The following is a 22223-nucleotide window of genomic DNA, read 5'->3' as shown; positions in this document are numbered from 1 at the left end:
TTATCGCTTCTCCAAATGCATTTGAGACGATTAATAATATGCTTACTTCATCTCTTAAGATCTCAATCTCCAAATTTGCCGGCTTTATATTATTTTATTTTCGTTTGCTGAGTCAAGGTTCTTCCCACCCCGACAACTTGGGGAAGCCATCATTTTTCTATGGTAACCTACCTCTAACAATTGAACCCCAGACACCTATTGTGGAGGTGATGCTTGGGAGAGCACACCATACTTGCCCTTTATTTAGTCTATTACATACCCCTTACTGTCATAAACAAGGACACATTATTTCTATAAACTCTATTCAATTCTCTTGATTCTTCCCAAGGTCTAAGGCTAATTATGATTTAAACTATTCAGAGCCCAGACACTTTGATCCCATAATTAATCAGAAAGTACACCTTTCACTGTCAACAAGCCTCTTGAGGGAATTTGCTACCTACATGCTAGAGATCATCCTGTTTTCCTTGCTGAAAACCAGAAGAAAAAGGAATTCACCTGGGAAAAAGATAAAACATAACAACAACAAAGCAAATTTGAAGAATTTTAAAACAGTCAAAAACAGTGAAAATAACAGAATCTTTCATCATATGTGTTCATCACTCCTCCTTGACTGTGTTAAAACAGAGAAATTGCACTATGACTCATGGATTCATGTGTGAAAACATATTATCAGTCTATCATAGAAGTATAATCGAGCAGTGAACAGAAGCCTCTTATATTGGCATATTAAGCCCTTTTGCATACATATATAAATAATACACATCTCATTTTGCTTTAATGTCATCCCCACATTCATTTTGAAATCAATTAAGAATACTAATTTCATACATAGTGAAAATCATCTTCCCTGTTCCCTAGACATAGGCAATTAGCCAAACCACATTAAATCTGCGTGTTCTTCTTTCTCGTTTTTCTACTTCACCATAAATCGTTGCACGGATTTCAACAGTAAGACTTTGTAGACACACAAACAAACAATGTTATAAAGTATGTATATAATCTACAAAGATGATAAAACATGTAATGAATTTATAATGATTATGATTAGTGGTGAATGATTGATCCATATTCAACTCATGGATTAATTTTTTCATAAACAAAGACAAATTTATTTCTATCAAAGTCTATTCAATTCTCTTGATTCTTCCAAGGGTTCTAAGGCTAATTATGATTTAAACTATTCAGAGCCAGACACTTTAACCCTGTAATTAATCATAAAGTATACTTTTTATTGTCAACAAGCCCCTTGAGGGAATTGCTACCTACATGCTAGAGATCACCCTGGTTTCCTTCCTGAAGACCAGAACCAAAAGGAATTTACCTGGAAAAGGATAAAACACAACAACAGAAGAAAAACTTGAGAATTTTAGAACAGTCAAACAGTGAAAATAGCAGAATCTTTCATCATATGTGTTCATCACTCATCGTTGTCTATGTTAAAACAAAGAAACTGCAGTAGGACCCACGGATTCATGTGATAAACCTATTATCAGTCAACAATATTAGTATAATCAAGCTGTAAACAAATGTCTCTTATATTGGCATATTAAGACCTTTTGAGGAATTATGGTGACAGCATGCCACTCGTGCATACATATATAAGTAATACGTTTATCTCATTTTGATTTAATACCATCCCCACATACATTTTAAAATCAATTAATAATATTATTGCTTGATCTCTCAAGATCTAATCTGTCAAAAAGAGTTGGAGCATTGGATTAATATATCACCATCTGCAGGGTGACTTAACACCTGATGTAGTTCTGCTTGTATCAACCCCTTGACCCTTATTTACAACCTTCTACAAACATCAAATTAAGATAACATTTCATTATCTCAGATCATTTTCACCTCACATAAATTGTTTATATACTATCATATTCTTGTCTCATAAAGTAAGGCTCTGTAGACACACAAACAAACAATGTTATAAAGTATGTATATAATCTGCAAAGATGATAAAACATGTAATGAATTTATAATGATTATGATTAGTGGTGAATGATTGATCCATATTCAACTCATGGATTAATTGGGAGTATCTCAGCTTGTACGGGCATCTCATAATGCGCTGAAATTTACTGTTCTCTCAGTCGAAGGGAATTGGTGGAGGACTACCTAAGGTCCATTGGTACACAAAGAGACAGAGCAACAGTCTGCCTCTTGCAAAATGCATCACCACCCATTTGGATTCCTCTCAACAACCTCACTGTGGTTGGTTGCCTCCTGTTTCTTTGAATTTAGACTAGCATAGCCTTGAAATTCTTGTTGGTTGTTGTTCATTCTCTTTTTTCTATGTTCTGGGTTCCTATTGAAGAATAAATTCTTGTCTGGTTGTTTCAGTCTTCCTTTCTTTCTCTCGCTGAGATTGGGTGGGTGGGCTCCATAAAAACCAAAAGGAAATGACTGAACGTTTGAGACTAGTAGTGAATATTCAAATGGTTATTACCATTTTGGTGGTTGATTGAGGAAAGATTAAGAAATGAAAATTTTAGTCCTGTTTCTGACAAGCAAACCAAATGAAACTTTTAGGGAGTACAGTGGAGACACAAAAGCAGGAAGCCACTTGTGCACACATATAATAATTTTGCCTTTGTTCATTGACCTTTGATCATCATTTTCATTTCTCATTACCATTTAAAATTTAATATGTTAGGTTCAAGATTGGGATGGGGATCGAGAGTTGGAGATCTGTCCATATATATTTTTATGGGTTTTCTAATGACTCAAGGTTCTTCCTCTGCGGATACAATATTGATAGGCTACATTATTGGATGCAGGCTAATGTGGCAGTTAGGGAGGCAAAAGGGAAATGACCATCTTGTCTTTCTGCATGACACACCAAAATGGTAGGACACCTAATACCTTTTTCAGATTAAAAATTGGCAACTTGTGAGATCTTTGCAGGCCAAAACTATGACAAAAAAAGAAAATAAAAGGGAAACCCAAGCTGGCACCACATGCCATTCACATTACATTATTCGTCCTGTCTTGTTTTAATCTGTGTGTGTGGTTATTATATATAGAGAATTGTAGACATTGTAGCAACCATCTCAAATTTGAGCTTTCTGTGAAAGAACAGGAACAATGGCTAACAGGTGCCACGTTAGATCAATTAGCTTGCCTTCCAGATCCCATTCTACCACTCTCAAAATCCAAGAGGAGCTTAACAAGCTCAAAAAATGGGAGGCATCATCCACATCAACATTGGGGACAATCTGCAATGGCCTCTCTGGAATGGAAGAGTTGTACAAATGCTTGGATGAGCTTCTTAGTTTGCAGTCCACCCAACAAGCCATCTCCCACCATCAACATGAGAAATGGGTTGAAGAATTGTTGGATGGATCTGTAAGCCTTTTAGATGTTTGTGGCACAACAAGGGATGTCATATCAGAATTTAAGGAAAATGTTGGAGATCTTCAATCTGCTCTCAGGAGGAGAAAAGGAGATGTGTGCATTGAAAGCAGCATCAACAATTACATTTGTTCAAGAAAGAAGATGAACAAGGATGCCAAAAAGTTGCTAGCAGCAATTAAGAAGATGGATAACAAAGCTGGGGCCTCTCCACTCTTAGATCAAGATCACCAGCTCTCCACAGTGATCAAAGTGCTCAGAGATGTTAATGCAATGAGCATTTCTATCTTCCAGTCACTTGTGTTGTTCTTGTCCTCACCAGTGTTGAAGTCAAAACCAAGTAGATGGTCACTGGTTTCAAAACTTATGCAAAAGGGAGTGGTTTCTTGCGAAGAAAAGCATGAGAATGTTAAAGAGTTGGAGAATATAGATTTTGCACTAAGCGCCATTTCAGGCGAAAGAGCAGACTTGGAGAAGATGCAAATTGCTCAAAAAGGACTGGGGGCTTTGGAGGTCAGCATTAAAGGCTTTGACAATGGTTTGGAGTGCATGTTTAGGCACTTGATCAAAACAAGAGCCTCTATCCTCAACATCATCTCTCACTAGAGTAATGTCAACAGCCTTCTCTACCTCCAAATCCTGCACAGGATTCGAATTTTAGAGGATCTGCAAAAGGGTTTAGTTTTTCAATCCAAAGTCAATGTATACGAGTGTAAAGAAACATATTTACACAATGAAATGCTATTAGAATTTGAACATTTTGACTTCATTTGGTTTTCCCTTTTTTCTTTTCCATATCCAAAATAATACAACAAATGTGATATTACTCGTGCAAAAAATCAGGTCGAAGTACCAAGAAGCCTTAATCCTTGATGCATAAATAAATCGTATGTGTGTGTCTACATATATACATATAAGAAGCTGAAGAAACAAATTTCAGTCTTTGGCAAATAAAAATTGGGAAAAAAAAATCCCCTCAAAATTATTTCAATGAGCTTCATAAATGAATAGGTTACTTTTCACAAAGACTGTTCCTCCTCTATACAAATCTTTGATTTCAGAGCTGTTTTGGTTCAATCTTGTTTGTTTTCAAGGACCCTTGACAGTTGGGAAGACTACAGGGAGAAAACTTTCTAAATAACATGGAGGCATTAGAAATTGGACCTTGAATGAATATCCAGATGTCTCCTCTGGACTCTGGCCTTTAATATGTAGGGGGTTGAAGATGCCAAAAGTCTTATTTAGAGGATTTTGAATTGCAACTCAAATAGGTTCTCCACCTGCTTCCAACACAGACACTCTTTTAAGATTGACAGAGGTCATCAAAGGTGACTTGTGCCCCAACTCGAACCGGTTTCTCATTTATCACCGGGCATGAGAATCTTTCATTCATTTCAATTGACTCCCTTAAGGTTTTCAATTTACAGTTTAGTAGTTCAGATTCTCAGAAGGTTGACCTCAATTAAATTGAAGGCCTAAAACCAGTGATTTAAACCATTTTCACCCTATAACTAAAAGAAATGGTGAGTTTAGAACACCCAGATGCAAATGCAGGTTTGAACAACAACCAACTCCTTCAATCAACTTCTATCTCAAGGTCACCGTATCCAAAAAATAAATTAAATTAAAAATTCTTTCTGGAAAAAGGTAAAAGCTTAGTAACAACAGCAACAACAGCAGCAACAACAAAAGCAAAATTGGAGAACAATAAAATAATTAGAGAGAGTAACAAAAACAGAATCTATCAGCATATGCGCACGCATCCTCATCTGTTATTATCCATAGATCGCCACGTGGCTGTGTGGTAGAACAAAGTGCCATTGTTGCAGTAGGATCCAAGTCTCAAGTACAAACATATGATCTGTGCATCATTAGAATATAGTCCCAGCACTTAACCAATGTCTCTTGCCTTGGCAGGTGGAGGAAACATGGTGACAACATGCCACTCGTGCATGCATATATAAATACTATCTCTTCATCTCATATTTCCTTTAATTACTTCTCCATATGCATTTGAAATCAATTAACAATATGCTTACTTGATCTCCCAAGATCTCAATCTCTGAAAGATTGCCGGCTTTTTATTATTTTACCTTTGTTTGCAACTCAAGGTTCTTCTTATCCGGACACCATTTGTCTATGTCATCCACTTCTATTGATTGAACCACAGATGGCGGTGGGCGGTGGAGGTGATGCATGGGGGAGAGGCAACGAGAGAGAGCCTGGAGGAGAGCCACGAGGACGATATAATAAGGGGTTTTTTTTATATATATAGTTTTGTTGGTGGAGAATGTGACAAGATAGCCCATTTGAGAGGAAGACCCACACTACCTTCACATGTGCTCACATTGACATTCAAACCAAAATATTCTTCTGGTCTCCTCCCAATTTCTCTGATTGTTTTGGTATAATAAGCAAGCTATGGTGGATCAAAAAACCATTGAACCCACCTCAAATTTGAACTTCTCTCTGATGAAAAGAGCAACCATGGCTGCATTTTTGCCAAGGGCTGATAGCCGCTACCATGTTCGATCCATTAGCCTGCCTACTAGATCACATCCCAGTACGGTCAAGGTTGAAGAACAGCTGAACAAGCTTAAAGCTTGTGAGGCTTCGTCTTCATCACAGGCAGAAAAAATTTGCAGGGGTCTATTTGGCCTTGTGGAGTTGTATAGATGCGTAGAGGAACTCCTAAATTTGCCACTGACCCAACAAGCTCTAGCCCAGTACCAACATGAGAAATGGGTGAACGAGCTGCTAGATGGATCAGTAAAATACTTGGATATATGCAGCAAAGCAAGCGACACTGTGTTATTGATGAAAGAAAGTGTCAGGGAACTCCAATCTGCCCTTAGGCGAAGGAAGGGAGGGGAGTTCAGCATTGAAGGCAATGTTGCTGGTTACACTTGCTGCAGAAAGAAGATGAAGAAGGAGGTTGCAAAGTCCCTTTCATCATTGAAGCAAATGGAAAACAAATCCGGGACATCGCCTATCTTGGATCTCGATCAGCACCTCTCTTCAGTGGTTAGAGTTCTCAGGGAAGCAAGTCTGATCACCACTTCCATCTTTCAACAGCTGTTGCTGTTCCTCTCTGCGCCTGTGTTGAAACCAAAGCCTACCAAATGGTCATTGGTCTCAAGACTGGCGCACAAAGGAGTAATAGTATGTGAAGCCCAAGGGAAGAAGATCAATGAATTAGAAAGTGTGGATATTGCAGTTTGCAACCTACTAGTGCAGAATCCAAGCAAGGATCCTGAGGCAGAGAAGATTCAGTCTGCACACAAAAGATTGGAGGCTTTGGATATGAGCATTGAAGGCCTTGAAAATGGATTGGGGTGCTTGTTTAGGCGGTTGATCCAAACAAGAGTCTCCCTCCTCAATATACTTTCTCACTAGGGAGATTTGAACAAACATTTTTGTGATTAGTCCATTCTCGGCATCCGCATTTTAGAGGATCCTCTTTGGCGTTTTCGCCCTTTTTTTCTATGTAAAGTGTGTACATGAAATGAAATGTATAGTGGCGTATTACAATAACCATGAATTCGACTTCAATCTTTTCATATTAGGTTCCAAAACAAAATTTTGTTTTTGAAAATAAAAACAGATTTTTAAAAACTGTTTTCCAAAATATTCTCAAATAGGCTCCTAATTCCTTGTACATACCCGAATTGATTTGGTCTCAGACATAACAGCATCTTACACATTTCCTAACTTTCGAAAAGGTTGAAATCAAGCTTGGTCTGGGCTTCAATATTTGGGTCGAGCTCGAATTCTCACTCATGGGTCAGGCCCAGATTGATTTTAGGATTCAAGCTGAGCGTAGAAATGGGTCGAGCTGGAAACTCTCTAATGGGCCTTGGGCCCAATACAAGCAGAGCTTTCCAGTTTCCACAATAGTCATGGTCACATCGGATACGTTTTCCACTTAACACTCTTTCTCCGCGTGTCAGATCACATAACGGCTATTTTTATTGGATCCTCCTAGATGAGATTTGGAAAAGCTGGGTGGAGCGCTGGCTGTAGGATCGAAGAATCAAGAAAAAAATCCCTTTCATCATTTATTAAATTACATATTTCCAACTAAGGAGACCGTTGCGGAGGACTTAAAACCTTCGTTTCAGGCTGTCAAAAATCTTCATGACCATTTCCGGTGAGGCCACGTCTAGCTGTAAGAAACTCATGAAGTTGGGACTCTCCATCTTCCGCAGAGGCTTCAGCTCCTCCAAATGGTAATCTCTCCTCTTGGTGGCTAATCCTCTGTTTGGTTGCTGAGAAAATCTTGGACTCCCTCCACTTAACTGAGACTGCCTAATACCAGCCCTTTCTTTTCCTATAGTTTTTGTTTTTGTTTTTTTCGTGTTCTTGGATGGCAAAACAACATACAGGGTTCTGAGGCTCAATGTCCTATTCTCTTCCATTTTCCTTGAGTTTTCTGATAAGCCAAACGGGGACAGGGTTAAATTAATTGTGCCTTTCTTTGTTTCTCTTTGTTCTGATTCTTCTTCTTTTCGTTTTTCTTTTTCTTTTGGGTTAAATCAATTGAACAGCAAAACAATGGCAAAAATGGCAATGGCAAGGATAAAGCTGTTGAGGAATAAGAGGGAGGCGGTAGTGAGGCAGATGCGAAGAGACATTGCTCTGCTTCTCCAGTCTGGTCAGGATGCCACTGCTCGAATCCGGGTAAATTTTCTATTTTTATCATTCCACCCTAGCCCCACACCCCGTTTCCATCTCTAACCTCCCAATTTATTTCAGAAATCGATTATATGGAACAGAATTGGTTTGGTTGCCATTGTGAATTGAATTTCTACAAGCTTTGATCTTTCTAGTTGCTTGTGGAGCTCTTAGGCCTGCAACTTGCGGGTTGTTTGGTTTGAATAATTCCAAATTTATCTATAATGTTTTTTAAAAGCATTTTCTATATGTTTGTGTGAAAATTTAAATAATAAATAGAATAAAATTTCAAGATAGTGATACAAAAACGAAAAATAAATTTATACATTTAAAAAAAAAAAAAAAGTATATAATGTAATATAATTTGATATTTTTTCTTAAAAATTAAAGTAAAATGAATATTATTATATAGGATGATATAAATTATAAATATTATATAAAAAATTAAATTGGGTTTGGATTAGGTTCAGGTTGTCTGAACCTCAGCTTAAGCCCAACCCAAATTGAGTTCTGGTTAAAATAATTATCCAATCTCACCCAAGCTTCGAGTTGGATTGAAATGAGTTGAGCCAACCCCCACCCAAGTTGCACGCTTCAGTGCTCTTTCAGTAAGTCCTTGTTGATGAGAGACTTGAGGCTTCTTCTTCAAGCCCCTTGTTTAGTACTGAACTACAAAATCATTGTGCCCCTTTTGGAGTTCCTACAAAAATTGTGCATCTACATTTTGATTCTAGGATTATATCAACTACTTAATCTCCATCCTGTTTTTATGATATGTTAGGTCTCCATTACACTATACAAGCACAGTTACTAATGATAACAATCCTAATTATGGAGTGGAATTCATAATCTCCTGCTCCTGAATGTTTTGCTTGATTTATTCAATATATGCAACTTTTGGTGCGTGTCCCGAAGCTGTTACAATTTTAATTCAATAAGATTTTCTAATATCTAAAGAACTTCAAAGCTAGGTTAGTAATCCAAAGATTTCCACGCCACGTTAAAACATTCAAGGATTTGTACTAATTTCCATAACAAATCCTGGATGAAACTCAGATTGATGTGATTCATGGATGAAGGTTTTGCGGGTTTTGTAGGTTGAACATGTGATCAGAGAACAGAATATTTTGGCTGCGAACGAGTTCCTCGAGCTCTTCTGTGAATTAATCATAGCAAGACTTACAATCATTTCAAAGCAAAGGTGCTTATAAATGCTGAATCTCTATTTATGAACTCACAAGCATTAGTTACTGATATAGACCCCATACTCTTCCAGGGATTGCCCAGCAGATCTGAAAGAAGGGATATCTAGCTTAATATTTGCAGCCCCAAGGTGCTCAGATATTCCAGAGCTATTGGCAATTCGGGATAATTTTGAGAAGAAATATGGGAAAGATTTTGTGTCTGCAGCTACTGATTTACGACCTAGCTGTGGTGTAAATCGCATGGTAAGACTCGTCAGCCTACCATTGCAAACATTGCTTGTACGATAAATTGATTCTTTCACAAGTGGCCTTCTTATTTCGAGCTCTTAGTAGTTTTCACCTGCTTAATTGGAGGCTTCCAGTAGTTTTGCAGATGTTATTATTTTTTCACTTGTAGGACTATTATTGTTTTAACTTGTATAACACTTGATACATCACTGAACAAACACCTTGGTCTTTATTTACATGATACTTTTGAATACCGCAATCCAATAATAAGGCCTTATTTATTTTTATAGCTGATAGACAAGCTCTCTGTTAGAACCCCCATGGGTGAAGTAAAGTTGAAAGTCATGAAGGAAATAGCAAAGGAATACCAGATCGAATGGGATACAACTGAATCAGAGAATGAGCTTCTCAAGCCTCCAGAAGAGCTTATAGTTTGTTCTGCTTTCTCTATATCTCTCATGTGAAATCAACTTACTATTCTATTACTGACCTGCGATCTTTCTTTTGATCAGAATGGACCATGCACATTTGTCAGTGCGAGTAGCATGCCCGTGAAGCCCAAACCATCACAACCTAGTGACCTAAATAAGCCAACTGCTAGGTAATTTAGCTAATATATTCAAACTCAATCGCCCGCCAAAAAGATATGGGGGGATAATGAATCCACCCATCATTCTTTGCTAACTTCTGGATTTTTACCCAGATCAACAGGTACTGAAGAGAGGCCCCCCATGCATTTCAAAGACATGGAATCAGCCGCTGAAGCTGCTGCAGAGTCTGCAAACAAAGCAATTGCAGCTGCACAAGCTGCTGCCTATCTGGCCAACAAAGGCCCCAATCTGGTTACTCAATCACCCGGTTTTAATAATAATTTGAATGTCTCAAGCACCGATCATGGTTTACGATCCTACTCTCAGAACAATATGGGCTATGAAGCTAAAATCCCAGGGAGGATGCACGAATCACAGAGCTTTGACAGATCTCATCATCTGAACACCGAAGAGAGAAGACCAAACAATGGGGATGATAGACAGGCTTACAGAAGACACAGCTACAATGCTCCTTCTGCACATTCAAACATAAAATTTGATGAATCGGACAGTGATGAAGAAATTGAGACTCAAGATACTTATGCTGGTATCCAGCCACCACCAGGACGGGATCCACCTCCGGTACCACCATCTCATTTTCAACAGAGTCCAGTCCCCAGTGTGCATCCCAAATTGCCAGATTATGATGCACTGACTGCTCGCTTTGAAGCTCTCAAGTATCGCAAATCTTAAACCTTAAAATTATATTGCTAATGTGTATTGCTCGTTTTAGATAATTTTCAATTCGTAAATGCTGCATGGACACAAGATAATTGGTTTCTTGAACTAAGTTTTCCATATTCTTTTCTTTTCTTTCTTTCGGTTTTTAATTTATTCATTTTTGGTATTGTACTTATCATAAAACAGGGTTGAATGAATAAATTATTTTTATACGTGGTATTGCTCATTCGTCGTGCTCGCACATTAGACTATTTAGATTAAGTTGGCAAATTTATTTCATCTATTCTAACTTCGAAGGATTTGCATATTTTCCTATTATTTACACTATCTTATAAGACTCATGTAACATGTATGTCTAGAATTGAGCATTGTCTAAGGTCAATGCATTTATTAACACTAAATGTTGTGACCGTATGAAACGGAAGTAAGTCGATCATGAGGTCACACAAAAGAATTAAGGACATTAATGCCTCTTAGACCAATAGATCTTTTACACATGAACCTTATAGCTCACTAGGTGTGAAGATGGCAAGAAGTATGTCTTTATCATTATAAATGACTTCTTTAGATTTACTTTTAAATCCTTTTTAAAAGAGATGTCGGAAACAACAGATCACTCAAAAGACAGACTTGTGCTAGGATTCAGATTGAATTAGGATTAGGAGTGACAGGGATAGGAATTTGATTAAGATACAAAATATGAGTTTTCTCCCATTGACTCTACAACAAAATTAGGTCATTGAAAGAAACAATCATCTCTTTCAAAGAGATGGCGTGAGTTCATGCCTGTGACACATATCCATTCACTTCTGGGCAGAGGCAAGTAATACGAGGTGCTACACTACCAATGGATATCTCTTAGTCCAGGCAATCAACTTTATCTGGGGCTGTATTTTCTTTGGGCATCCCATCTTGGCACCCTCTATCACTCTCACTTTTATTTAAGCTCAAGTAACCTTTAGTTTAGAACATTTAATGCGCCATGGAAACTGGGTAATTGACTTTTGGAAATAGGGACGTCTAGATGATTTTTTTTTTTTTTTTTTTTTTTTTTTTTTGCTTATTCTATCCCTACGACAAATTGACAAATCAGCTCCCTGGAAAGCCCGCTGCCTGATTCCTACTTGTTAAGGTGCTTGCTTTTCAAAGATGCCCTTTTGATGTTTCTTAAAATCCTCCCAATTAATAATAGACCTAATTCTATACAGCAATGATCTTTTATTTTGCAGTTCATGGGCTTTTGGTCTGTTTGTTTGGAGAGAAAACAGTTAAAAGTCCCTGGTGAATTTTTTTTCCTCTCCAACTTCAGCCCCTTTTCCCCCATCATAATAAAGCCGAGGCCAGAGGGAAGTTATGTCCATTTCTGAGTTCCACATAACCTGCTGAACAGAATTAATGGTTCTACATTAATGATGCTATTCTTCCACTTTTGCTGTGTCGCATATTTGCAGGTAAAATGCCTTTTGCCCATGCAAAGGATTAGAAACACGTAACTATTGCAACATAACAGCTGCCGGCCGGTTTCCACACTCTCCCTTGATGTCAGCAACTCCGGTGTTGACCAAGGACCCTTTTTCCATTTTTTTTAAAGAAAAAACAGGAAGCGTCTTTTGTTGGTTTTCCTAATTTTTATTGTATGTTTGCTAAACCATTGCAGGAGATGAATACTACTAAGAATTTCAAGCTGTATAGACTCCTATCCCCACTCTGTTCAGCTGATCGTTATGCTGACTTTGTGCTAGTCAACCATGAATATAGTTTGTAAGCGTAGAAAACCCAGGCAACATAACTACAAAGCTTTTAAGTCAATAGTCAAATCTCTTCCACTTCGAAAGTAAGTGTGAATATGACAAAGGGATAGCCGCCAAAATTGTCTTCAAAATCACTGCCTTCTTTTTCCAAAGTATTAATTCCTCCCAGGTCATCAAAAGCTGTTCAATGACGAACCTAGTCTCCATACACACCTACCTGAATTAAACCCACTGATCCCACTTGTATTTGCCTTGAAATATCCCATGCCCAACACAACATTTCCAGGTAACCAAGTGTAAGAGAAGGAAAGCAAGCACCCAAGGAGACATAGAAAGAGAGAGAGAGAGAGAGAGAGAGATTGGATTCAAACACCATCGGAGATAAAAATGAGGGAGGCGCAAGAAATAAGTTCAACGCCTATTACACCGAGGCCAGCCACAACTGAGCCAACACCGCCAGTGTCTTGCCCACCCTCTCAGTTTCATTCCCCATCTTTGACTAGATCACCACTTCTTCACACAGACAATGAAGAAGCTCCTCAAAGCAAGACCCCAAAGACTTCAAGAACCCCAAGACTCTCACTCACTCCACGCTTCATTACTCCACTGGGAAGTCCTATGAGGAGGGTTCTTCGCCTCACAAAGCTTGATCCTCAGGACGCTTGGCTTCCTATCACTGAGTCGAGAAATGGAAACGCCTATTACGCCGCTTTCCATACACTCTGCTCTGGCATTGGAGCTCAAGCTCTTGTACTTCCTGTGGCCTTCACTATCCTTGGATGGTAAGCCCCCCCAAACCCAGAATTCAACTCATTCCATAACCTCTAATCTTCTCTGTCTCTAACTTCATTATGTGACTGGTTGCAGGACATGGGGAATAATCAATTTGACTTTGGCATTCATATGGCAGCTATACACCCTATGGTTACTCGTCCAGCTCCACGAATCAACAGAAACTGGGATGCGCTACAGCAGATACCTCCAACTCTTCAACGCAACCTTTGGTATCATTCAACCACACGCCTCTACTCTATCTTGATATTATGGTTTTCCTTTTAAAGAAAGAAAAGGCTTACACTGGGTTCAAATGTTCTTTTACAGGTGAAAGGTTAGGGAATTTGCTGGCTCTCTTCCCCATCATGTACCTCTCGGGTGGTACCTGCGTTGCCTTGATCATCATCGGTGGTTCCACATCAAAAACCTTCTACCAAATTGTCTGTGGAGCCACATGCACAAAAGTGCCGTTAACCACAGTGGAATGGTACCTGGTGTTTACATGTGCCGCAGTGTTACTTTCACAGCTGCCAAACTTGAATTCCATAGCAGGGGTGTCACTGATCGGAGCCGTTACAGCAATAGGGTACTGCACCTCAATATGGGTGGTGTCAGTGGCAGAGGGTAGGCTCCCAGGAGTGTCTTACAATCCAGTTAAGGAAGGCACCGATATTGAACATATTTTTAGTGTACTCAACGCACTTGGGATCATTGCTTTTGCTTTCAGAGGCCACAATCTTATCCTCGAGATTCAGGTACCTGTTCTCTCCTTCCAAATGCATCAGATTTTAATCTAGTTTTCTAAATAAGATTCATGATACCCTCTTAGATAATTATTCCTTGGATAGTTTGGGAAGAAAACAATATCATGGTCTGTATGAAATGCTGTAATATTTCGGGGTTTTCAGCAAGTAATCGTGTGTGACAAAGAAAATAGGTATGTGGAAAATGTTTAGTCATTGTGGACTGCTTGGTTGGATTCCTTTCTTAACTTAGTAGATGAAAATGAAAGTCCCGTATATAAATAAAGTGGAAATTCAAAAGTTAAGACTTTTTTTACTCGTTCTTATTCATTGCGTGTATTAAAAAAGGAAAACAGAAATTTGACTTTTGACCTTTCAGATCACCTCAAAACCCCTTCAACACGTTCCAATTTTTAAAGCAATTCTGCAGACCTCTTCCCCCCACAGTTTACGTTTCTCAGGATCTTTTCTTGTTAATAATATGTTGCAGGCCACGATGCCTTCCAGCGAGAAGCACCCATCTCGCGTGCCCATGTGGAAAGGAGTAAAGTTTTCATACACCATCATTGCTTTGGGCTTATTTCCCCTTGCAATTGGAGGCTACTGGGCTTATGGCCACATGGTAACAACTCTAATTAAGTCACCATTAGCAAGACTCTTAATTCAGGATAAAAATTCATGAGAAGTTGATTATTAATCTGTCTTGTATAATTGACAGATACCTTCAAATGGAGGAATTCTGACAGCCTTGTACGCGTTCCATTCGCAAGACGTGTCACAGTTTGTGTTGGGACTCACAAGTTTATTCATCATAGTTAATGCAGTGAGCTCTTTCCAAATATATGGTATGCCAATGTTCGACTTCATGGAGTCCAAATACACTACTAGAATGAAGAAGCCATGCCCCTGGTGGCTCCGTTCCTTGTTCAGGGCCATGTTCGGATACGGGTGCTTCTTTGTAGCGGTGGCCATTCCATTCTTGGGAAGCTTGGCAGGGTTGATAGGAGGAATAGCACTGCCTGTGACATTGGCTTATCCATGCTTCATGTGGCTTAAGATCAAGAAGCCCAAAACGTACAGCCCAACATGGTGGCTCAACTGGGGACTAGGGATGTTGGGCATGGGTCTGAGTGGCGCACTAATTGCAGCCGGGATTTATGTTGTGATTGACACTGGCATTGAAGCCAAATTCTTCCACCCTGAATAAGCCAACTGAAAATCCAGAGGGAAGGAAGGGTTTCTTTCTTTTTCCTTTTTCTGCTATAGTCATGTCTTTGTTGTTGGGTTTACCCTGAAAAGTTAAAGATCCTCAGGACGCTTGGCTTCCCATCACCAAGTCAAGAAACGGTAACGCCTACTACGCTTCTTTCCATACTCTCTGCTCCGGCATCGGAATTCAAGCTCTGGTCCTCCCTGTCGCCTTCACCATTCTTGGCTGGTAACCCCACCTGAGCCTCATTTCACTTTCACGTCCATGCTCATCTAACTACCATTTCCAAAAACAAACATTTGTTAACCACGTAAATTTCAAGAATATTCATGTCAAATCTTAACATTAAAATATAAAAATCCAGTGGTCAACTACTCAAAGATTTTATTGTTTTTGGCTTCTCTTTTGTGATTGATTGCAGGACGTGGGGGATAATCTGTTTGGCTCTAGCATGTGGCAGTTGTACACTCTATGGCTACTCGTCAAGCTCCATGAATCTAAAGAAACTGGGATGCGCTACAGAAGATATCTTCAACTCTTCAATGCTACTTTTGGTATCATTCACCCACTGATCATTGCTACACAAAATTTATAGAAAACCATCCAAATAACTTTGGTGTAATTGCATATCTCAGGTGTAAGGCTTGGGAACTTACTGGCAGTATTTCCAATACTGTATCTATCTGCTGGGACTTGTATCACATTGATCATCATTGGTGGGTCAACATCAAAAGTCTTCTACCAATTAGTATGTGGAAGCATATGCACCAAGCAGCCACTGACGCCTGTGGAATGGTACTTGTTATTTACGTGTGCCGCTGTGGGGCTACCAAACTAGATGTGACAACCCACACCCAACCATATAAATATTGTCCACTTTAAGCCCAAGGAGGCCTCACGGCTTTAAAACGCGTCTACTTGGTTAAAATAAGCCTCTACATATATAACATCAAGAACATTCTCCTCTATCCGATGTAGGACATCACAAACCCCCCATGCAGACACAACGTCCTCGTTGTGTCCCATGAGATTGTGAGGCCAAACAGACAAACACCCCTTATGGGGGCAAACAAACCCCCACACCAAGGTCGGGGATCGGCTCTGATACCATTTGTTACGACCCGCTCCCAACCATGTAGATATTGTCCGCTTTGGACCCAAAGAGGCCCTCACGGCTTTAAAATGCGTCTATCAAAAACATTCTCCCCTATCCGATGTGGGACATCAGAAACACGCCCCCCCCCCCCCCCCCAATACAGACACAACGTCCTCGTTGTATCCCATGGGATTGCGGGGTCAAACAGACAAACACTCCTTACGAAGCCAAACAAACCCCCACACCGGGGTCGGGGATCGGCTCTGATACCATTTGTAACAACTCACACCCAACCGTGTAAATATTGTCCGGTTTAGGCCCAAGGGGGCCCTCACGGCTTTAAAACGCGTCTACTTGGTTAAGAGGAGCCTCTACATATATAGCGTCGGGAACATTCTCTCATATCCGATGTATGAGCGTAAGTTAATAAATAACATAGAAATTAATTATTGAAATAAAGTATAGTTTAATTGAGTTGTGTCTTAAAAATTATTTCAAAAAAAATTTAACAATTGTATTAATTTCCCTTACCTCAAAAGAAGTCCTAAAAAACTTTGGAGAGAAATAATCTTGAAAATCTACTCTTCACCTAACCAAATATAAGAGGAATAATTATTACTATTTATCTAAAATTATAGGTTTGACAATCCTAAAATTTTAGGTATTCAAATTAATTTTTTTTTTTTTAATTATGAAAGGTAATTTAATCTATTCATATTTTAAAAATTAATAAATTTCTAATTCATATAAAACTGAATTTATTTATATATATATTTTTTAAAATTTATTTCTTAGGACACAACTTAATTAAACTATAATTTATTTCAATAATTAATTTCTATGTTATTTATTAACTTACTGTGGACCCCGCATTTTCAGCTCATGCGTTTTCCACTCGATGGCGAGCTCGATTTTTATTTTATTAATGATTTTTATTGATTAAGAAAAATGATTTGGAATCGCCACTTATTTTTATTTTATTTTTAAAGGGTAAACAAAATAAGAAAGAAAAACCCTAAGTGTGACTCCTTGTTTTGGAAAAGGTGGTATGTGAAAAACCGGATCGGGTTCGGGGGTCAGGTTACTTATCGGGAAGGTACGGTAAAGACCGTAGCACCCCTCTAAGTCCCTAAAGACAGGTCTCTACTAATAAAATGAAGCAATCGTGGCATCTAATAAAGAAATCAATGAATACCCGAATTGATCATGCAGATATGAAAATCAATACATGTATATAGAGTGACCAGAGTGAGAATAGGTGCGTACCTGACCAACAAGCCACCATGCGCTATCAAGAGAGGAGGTTAGTGCATAACAACAATCACGAGATATGTCACAGATCATAATAAAATCTATCATTCATGGCAATTAAATCAATCGATCAATTAATCATAAGGAAATCACTTATGTAGGGCCCCCACCAAAGCCCGTTTATTTTTGCATGAATTAATTCTATAAATTCAATTATTCGGAATTACGGAATTTAAATTCATGTTTATTTTAAAACATTTTAAATCATGACAAATTCGAAAGGGGCTCGTCAAAAAGAAAATGGCGGCCAAATTTTATTGAAAATAGGATTTTTGATGAACGTAAGCAAAAGAAAATCTAAGGATGAAGATTTGAAAAAGTTAAAATTATTTTAGAAATCTAGAAATTGGAAAAACCATTTGAAAACCGGGAATTGGGAAATTATTTTAAAATCGAAGACGATGAGATACAAAGAAAGGACACGTGGTTCGAACGTGGCCATGCGAACCATGCAGCGATTTGGTGCATCTACATATCCATCCTTGCCAATAAGGCTTGATTGGGTGCTTCCCCAAGCCAAGTCTACTAGCTGTTGGGACCATTATTGGCAAGCCCAAGTTAAGTCATATAAGATTTCACACAATCATTAGAGCAGCTGGTTGTCCAAATAATCACAGATTCATCGCTTTTGTGATCAACCCTTTCAAGTACAGCTCAAACCTGCTTGAGGAGGTCAGGAATTCTTCACTTAGCTACACAGTCATTGCAAGAGGGCGCAGTGGTAGAGCTGGACGTGCCATTGTCAATCTGTATCATGCTTACCATTTCAGGAACAAGGCCAAGTAGGAATAAGGGGCACCAAGACTGACAACAGCAAAGACTGCCTTTGAAAGAAATATCTGTGCAGCCAAGAACGATGGTAAGGCTGCAAGAGAAGGCATTTGTTTACCAGGTTATTCTTGTTCTAGCAAACTCGGAGTAGAACTTGGCTTTCTCAGGCTGCCAATGAGGAATGCTATGGCATGTTGACTGTGAGATTATAGAGCTTGTTGGGAACCGTTCAAAGGACCTGGGCATTGGCACTTTCTCTTCCTACGAGGTATTCAACTGCAGCAAGACTAAAGAGGACGTTAAAGTACTCTTTGCCTATGAACTTCACAGCTTTGAGAGACTCAACGATCCACCGGGCTGCAAGGATGTAGGATCTTCTGTTTGGGTAGTGAGTATTTTCTCTTGATCACTGCTTTAATTCTTTCATCTGCAGAAGTCCTTAGACTCAAAACAGCATCCAGCCCTACACCCCTCGGTATGTTTTACTGGCAGCCCTCAGTACTCCAGCTGCAGCCATGACCACAAAAAAATGAAAGGTAAGGTAGCTCACCTTTGGAATCTCTAGAAACTCTCACGACCGTGAGACTTTTCTTTTTCACCAGAATATATATGACGACACGGGGGCTGCAATAATCTGGATGCCACTGTATTTGGTCCACGCGAGTCTGCTCAAAATTCATACCTCCACACAGGTAGTAGTAATATCACTCAGTGGCACCTGATAAGCTAAAGTTGTTCTTCTTCCGACAGCAGCACCCTGTGTCAGATCAAGGCCCCACTTGTGACTCCACAGAAAATGCTAAACTCAAGGTTCGATGACGATACTCATGAAGAATAGGAGAAACCCTGCCGCAGCAAAACACCCATGAGACATTACATGCATAATATTCCCACAAGGATCTTCTCTTGCATTAACATGGCCATTATACTCTTGCCATGATAAGGTCGTTCGAGGACAGCTGAGTTTGGTATATATCACTAGGCGATGGCGGGAATCGACCCTCATAATCTGACCCACGTTGCCGAGGCTGTGCACATGATTGATCCTGTTGGCTGCTCGCTATTGAGCTCATTTGGCACCCTGTTACAATTTAAAGATCGGTCTCAAATGAGGACAACTCCAGTCTCTCTTACAACCTCATTTGCCAAGGGAAATTGATTTGCCTGAGAGCCATATGCATCTCGTCCACTGGGAACCATGAATCTATGGTGGCGAGCCGAAATACATAGCCATCTCTCCTCGAACCCAGATCAGAATATACACAGCCAAATCATTCGGAATAAACCCAGAATTGTGAGCCATAAAAAGGGATATGGATTGGGGTGCTAGAAGTAAAGAAGTGTGAAAAAAGAAAAATGGGATATAACGTGCTCAGAACAGAGCAAAACAGAGTGAGCAAAGCATTAAGTGGGATCCCCTTTCATATTGAGATCCAGGGGTTCTGGCCAGTGGTGCATCAGGAGAGTTTAAAATAAATACCAAAAGGGGAATGAGCCATATCCAAATAAGCAAAAAATACAGAGGAAAGTAATACAGCATCACACTTATACCCGAACAACCAACCAAGGATAAGAAAAGAAAACAGAGACAGCAAAAGAAAATGTAAGATAGAAAGAAAACAGAGTGAGTGAGAATAGTCCAAGAGATTACCACCAATGTACCTGGAGATGCTCTTTCAAAGTTCTTGAGTTGTTCCTCCTCTCGCCTCTTCAACTCTATCTTTCTCAGATTCTTTCTCCTTCACTCTCGGCTCATCTTTTCCTCAAGTTGTCCACAACTCTCAAGCCAACCTCCTCCCCCCAATTACCCCTCTCTCATCCTAAAAGCACTGCCCGCTTCCCTTGCCTCCACACTCTCTGAAAACCCCTGAATCTTGAAATATCTCTCAACAAACACGTCCAAAAAGCAACCTGCCTCCCCTGCAGCTGCCAGACGCTCCTCCATAACGGCCGGAGGATTTTCAGAATATCCTCTTGACAGGTGTCCTATTTTGATTGCTTCTACCAGCTCCCTCTCAATGGCAAGGTGTGTTACCTGGTGACCAGTCTTCAAGCTCCACGTGGCTCCTTGAAATCTGGACATGTGGCAAAACAGGTTGTACGAAATGCACCCCAACATGGGGTCTACACTTACGCTCATAATTATAATATCAAAAAAACTTTACTTCCTTTTTATTTAAAACTTCTATTCTTTCTTCTTTTTTTTTCTTTTTTTTAAACATAAAATTTATTCCCAACAATACTCTATTATTGCCAAGAAAATAATAAACATATATATATATATATATATAAACTAACAAACATCCTCCATTATATATATTTTTTTCCATTCTCCAATTCCATCTATGTGCACACGCGTCCTCCATGTTTTTTTTTCTTTTTTTTTTAAGTCATTCTCCAATTCCACAGTGTACAGACGCGTCCTCCAAGTTTTTTTTTTTTTCTAAAAACTTAAGAATTTTCAATTTTCAATAATAAATCAAAATCTTAAATTTTCACTATTTTGATATTAAAATGAATTAAAAAAAAAAAAAAAACTAACCTAGATTTGGGGTTTCCAAAAAAAAAAATATATCTAATGCACTAGAAATCAACAAACACGTCCAAAAAGCAACCTGCCTCCCCTGCAGCTGCCAAACGCTCCTCCATAACGGCCTGAGGATTTTCAGAATATCCTCTTGACAGGTGTCCTATTTTGATTGCTTCTACACACTCCCTCTCAATGGCAAGGTGTGTTACCTGGTGACCAGTCTTCAACCTCCACGTGGCTCCTTGAAATTTGGACATTTGGCAAAACAGGTTGTACGAAATGCACCCCAACACGGGGGTCTACACTTACGCTCATAATTATAATATCAAAAAAACTTTACTTCCTTTTTATTTAAAACTTCTATTCTTACTTTTTTTTTTCTTTTTTTTAAACATAAAATTTATTCCCAACAATACTCTATTATTGCCAAGAAAATAATAAACATATATATATATTAACTAACAAACATCCTCCATTATATATATTTTTTTCCATTCTCCAATTCCATCGATGTGCACACGCGTCCTCCATGTTTTTTTTTTTTTTTTTAATCCTTAAGTCATTCTCCAATTCCACAGTGTGCAGATGCGTCCTCTAGGTTTTTTTTTTTTTTTTTTTTTTTTTTGAATTAACCCTAGTCTAAAGCGAAACATTCCAAAGAGTCTTTTTTTTTTTTCTAAAAACTTAAAATTTTCCAATTTCCAACAATAAATCAAAATCTTAAATTTTCACTATTTTGATATTAAAACGGATTAAAAAAAATAAACTAACCCTAATCTAGATTTGGGGTTTTCCAAAAAAAAAATATATCTAATGCGCTAGAAATTAACTAACGAATCTAAAATAATAATCTAGGGGTTGGAATCTTACCTATAGAGGTTTGTTCTTCAAATCTTGAAATCTGACCTCAACTTTATGTTCTCTGGAAACTCTCTACGAACAGGAACGCAATTCAGAAAAGAACAGGAAAAAAAACATTTTCTATTTATACCTAGGTATTATTCATAAAATTACCTTTTCACCCCTCTTCCATTTTATTAAATAAATTAATTAATTAATTAATTTAATATCATTATTATGAATTTCCTAAATTACCCTTTAAAAAAAACTTGGGGTTACACTTGAACTCCATAGCAGGAGTGTCCTTTATCGGAGACATTACAGCCATAGGGTATTGCGCCTCAATATGGGTGGTGTCAATCTCAAAGGGTTGGCTTCCAGGAGTGTCTTATGATCCAGTAAGAGGCGATTCCGACATTAAATATGTTTTTGATGTGCTTAATGCCCTTGGGATTATTT

The 22223-nt window shown here is 38.7% G+C and overlaps 4 protein-coding genes and 1 pseudogene across 4 annotated transcripts; all 5 read left to right on the top strand.

Moving 5' to 3' along the window:
* The first annotated feature begins 2968 nt into the window (after nucleotides 1-2968).
* LOC109122224 (uncharacterized) lies at nucleotides 2969-4116 on the top strand. The gene has a single exon (XM_019218685.2). It carries the CDS (start codon nucleotides 3094-3096, stop codon nucleotides 3964-3966), a length of 873 nt encoding a protein of 290 aa, XP_019074230.1. The 5' UTR covers nucleotides 2969-3093; the 3' UTR covers nucleotides 3967-4116.
* Nucleotides 4117-5738: 1622 nt separating this feature from the next.
* LOC100853799 (uncharacterized) lies at nucleotides 5739-6756 on the top strand. Its single transcript, XM_019218684.2, has one exon. The coding sequence runs from the start codon at nucleotides 5848-5850 to the stop codon at nucleotides 6754-6756; it is 909 nt and encodes a 302-aa protein (XP_019074229.1). The 5' UTR covers nucleotides 5739-5847.
* Nucleotides 6757-7316: 560 nt separating this feature from the next.
* Nucleotides 7317-10964, top strand: LOC100853848 (uncharacterized). The gene is made up of 7 exons (XM_003635481.4): nucleotides 7317-7589; nucleotides 7908-8040; nucleotides 9132-9235; nucleotides 9311-9482; nucleotides 9758-9898; nucleotides 9980-10068; nucleotides 10171-10964. Exons 1-7 carry the CDS (start codon nucleotides 7498-7500, stop codon nucleotides 10748-10750), a joined length of 1311 nt encoding a protein of 436 aa, XP_003635529.2. The 5' UTR covers nucleotides 7317-7497; the 3' UTR covers nucleotides 10751-10964.
* Nucleotides 10965-11765: 801 nt separating this feature from the next.
* LOC100854282 (lysine histidine transporter-like 8) lies at nucleotides 11766-15332 on the top strand. The gene is made up of 5 exons (XM_003635166.4): nucleotides 11766-13271; nucleotides 13357-13493; nucleotides 13591-14018; nucleotides 14497-14628; nucleotides 14725-15332. Exons 1-5 carry the CDS (start codon nucleotides 12877-12879, stop codon nucleotides 15211-15213), a joined length of 1581 nt encoding a protein of 526 aa, XP_003635214.2. The 5' UTR covers nucleotides 11766-12876; the 3' UTR covers nucleotides 15214-15332.
* LOC100259751 (lysine histidine transporter-like 8) lies at nucleotides 15302-16104 on the top strand (annotated as a pseudogene).
* Nucleotides 16105-22223: the final 6119 nt, after the last annotated feature.

Source organism: Vitis vinifera, chromosome 4 (genome assembly GCF_030704535.1).
Source record: "Vitis vinifera cultivar Pinot Noir 40024 chromosome 4, ASM3070453v1".
In the NCBI taxonomy this organism is placed as follows: domain Eukaryota; kingdom Viridiplantae; phylum Streptophyta; class Magnoliopsida; order Vitales; family Vitaceae; genus Vitis; species Vitis vinifera.
This window is presented reverse-complemented; position numbering and strand designations above follow the sequence as displayed.

What these genes read in the sequence shown, in the direction of transcription:
- LOC109122224 (XM_019218685.2), top strand. Translation starts at nt 3,094, where the DNA reads ATGGCTAACAGGTGCCACGTTAGATCAATTAGCTTGCCTTCCAGATCC.
- LOC100853799 (XM_019218684.2), top strand. Translation starts at nt 5,848, where the DNA reads ATGGCTGCATTTTTGCCAAGGGCTGATAGCCGCTACCATGTTCGATCC.
- LOC100853848 (XM_003635481.4), top strand. Translation starts at nt 7,498, where the DNA reads ATGACCATTTCCGGTGAGGCCACGTCTAGCTGTAAGAAACTCATGAAG. An exon ending in ATGCCACTGCTCGAATCCGG is followed by an intron (nt 8,041 to 9,131) that starts GTAAATTTTCTA and finishes CGGGTTTTGTAG; the next exon opens with GTTGAACATGTGATCAGAGA. An exon ending in CTAAATAAGCCAACTGCTAG is followed by an intron (nt 10,069 to 10,170) that starts GTAATTTAGCTA and finishes ATTTTTACCCAG; the next exon opens with ATCAACAGGTACTGAAGAGA.
- LOC100854282 (XM_003635166.4), top strand. Translation starts at nt 12,877, where the DNA reads ATGAGGGAGGCGCAAGAAATAAGTTCAACGCCTATTACACCGAGGCCA. An exon ending in ACTCTTCAACGCAACCTTTG is followed by an intron (nt 13,494 to 13,590) that starts GTATCATTCAAC and finishes GTTCTTTTACAG; the next exon opens with GTGAAAGGTTAGGGAATTTG. An exon ending in ACTGGGCTTATGGCCACATG is followed by an intron (nt 14,629 to 14,724) that starts GTAACAACTCTA and finishes TATAATTGACAG; the next exon opens with ATACCTTCAAATGGAGGAAT.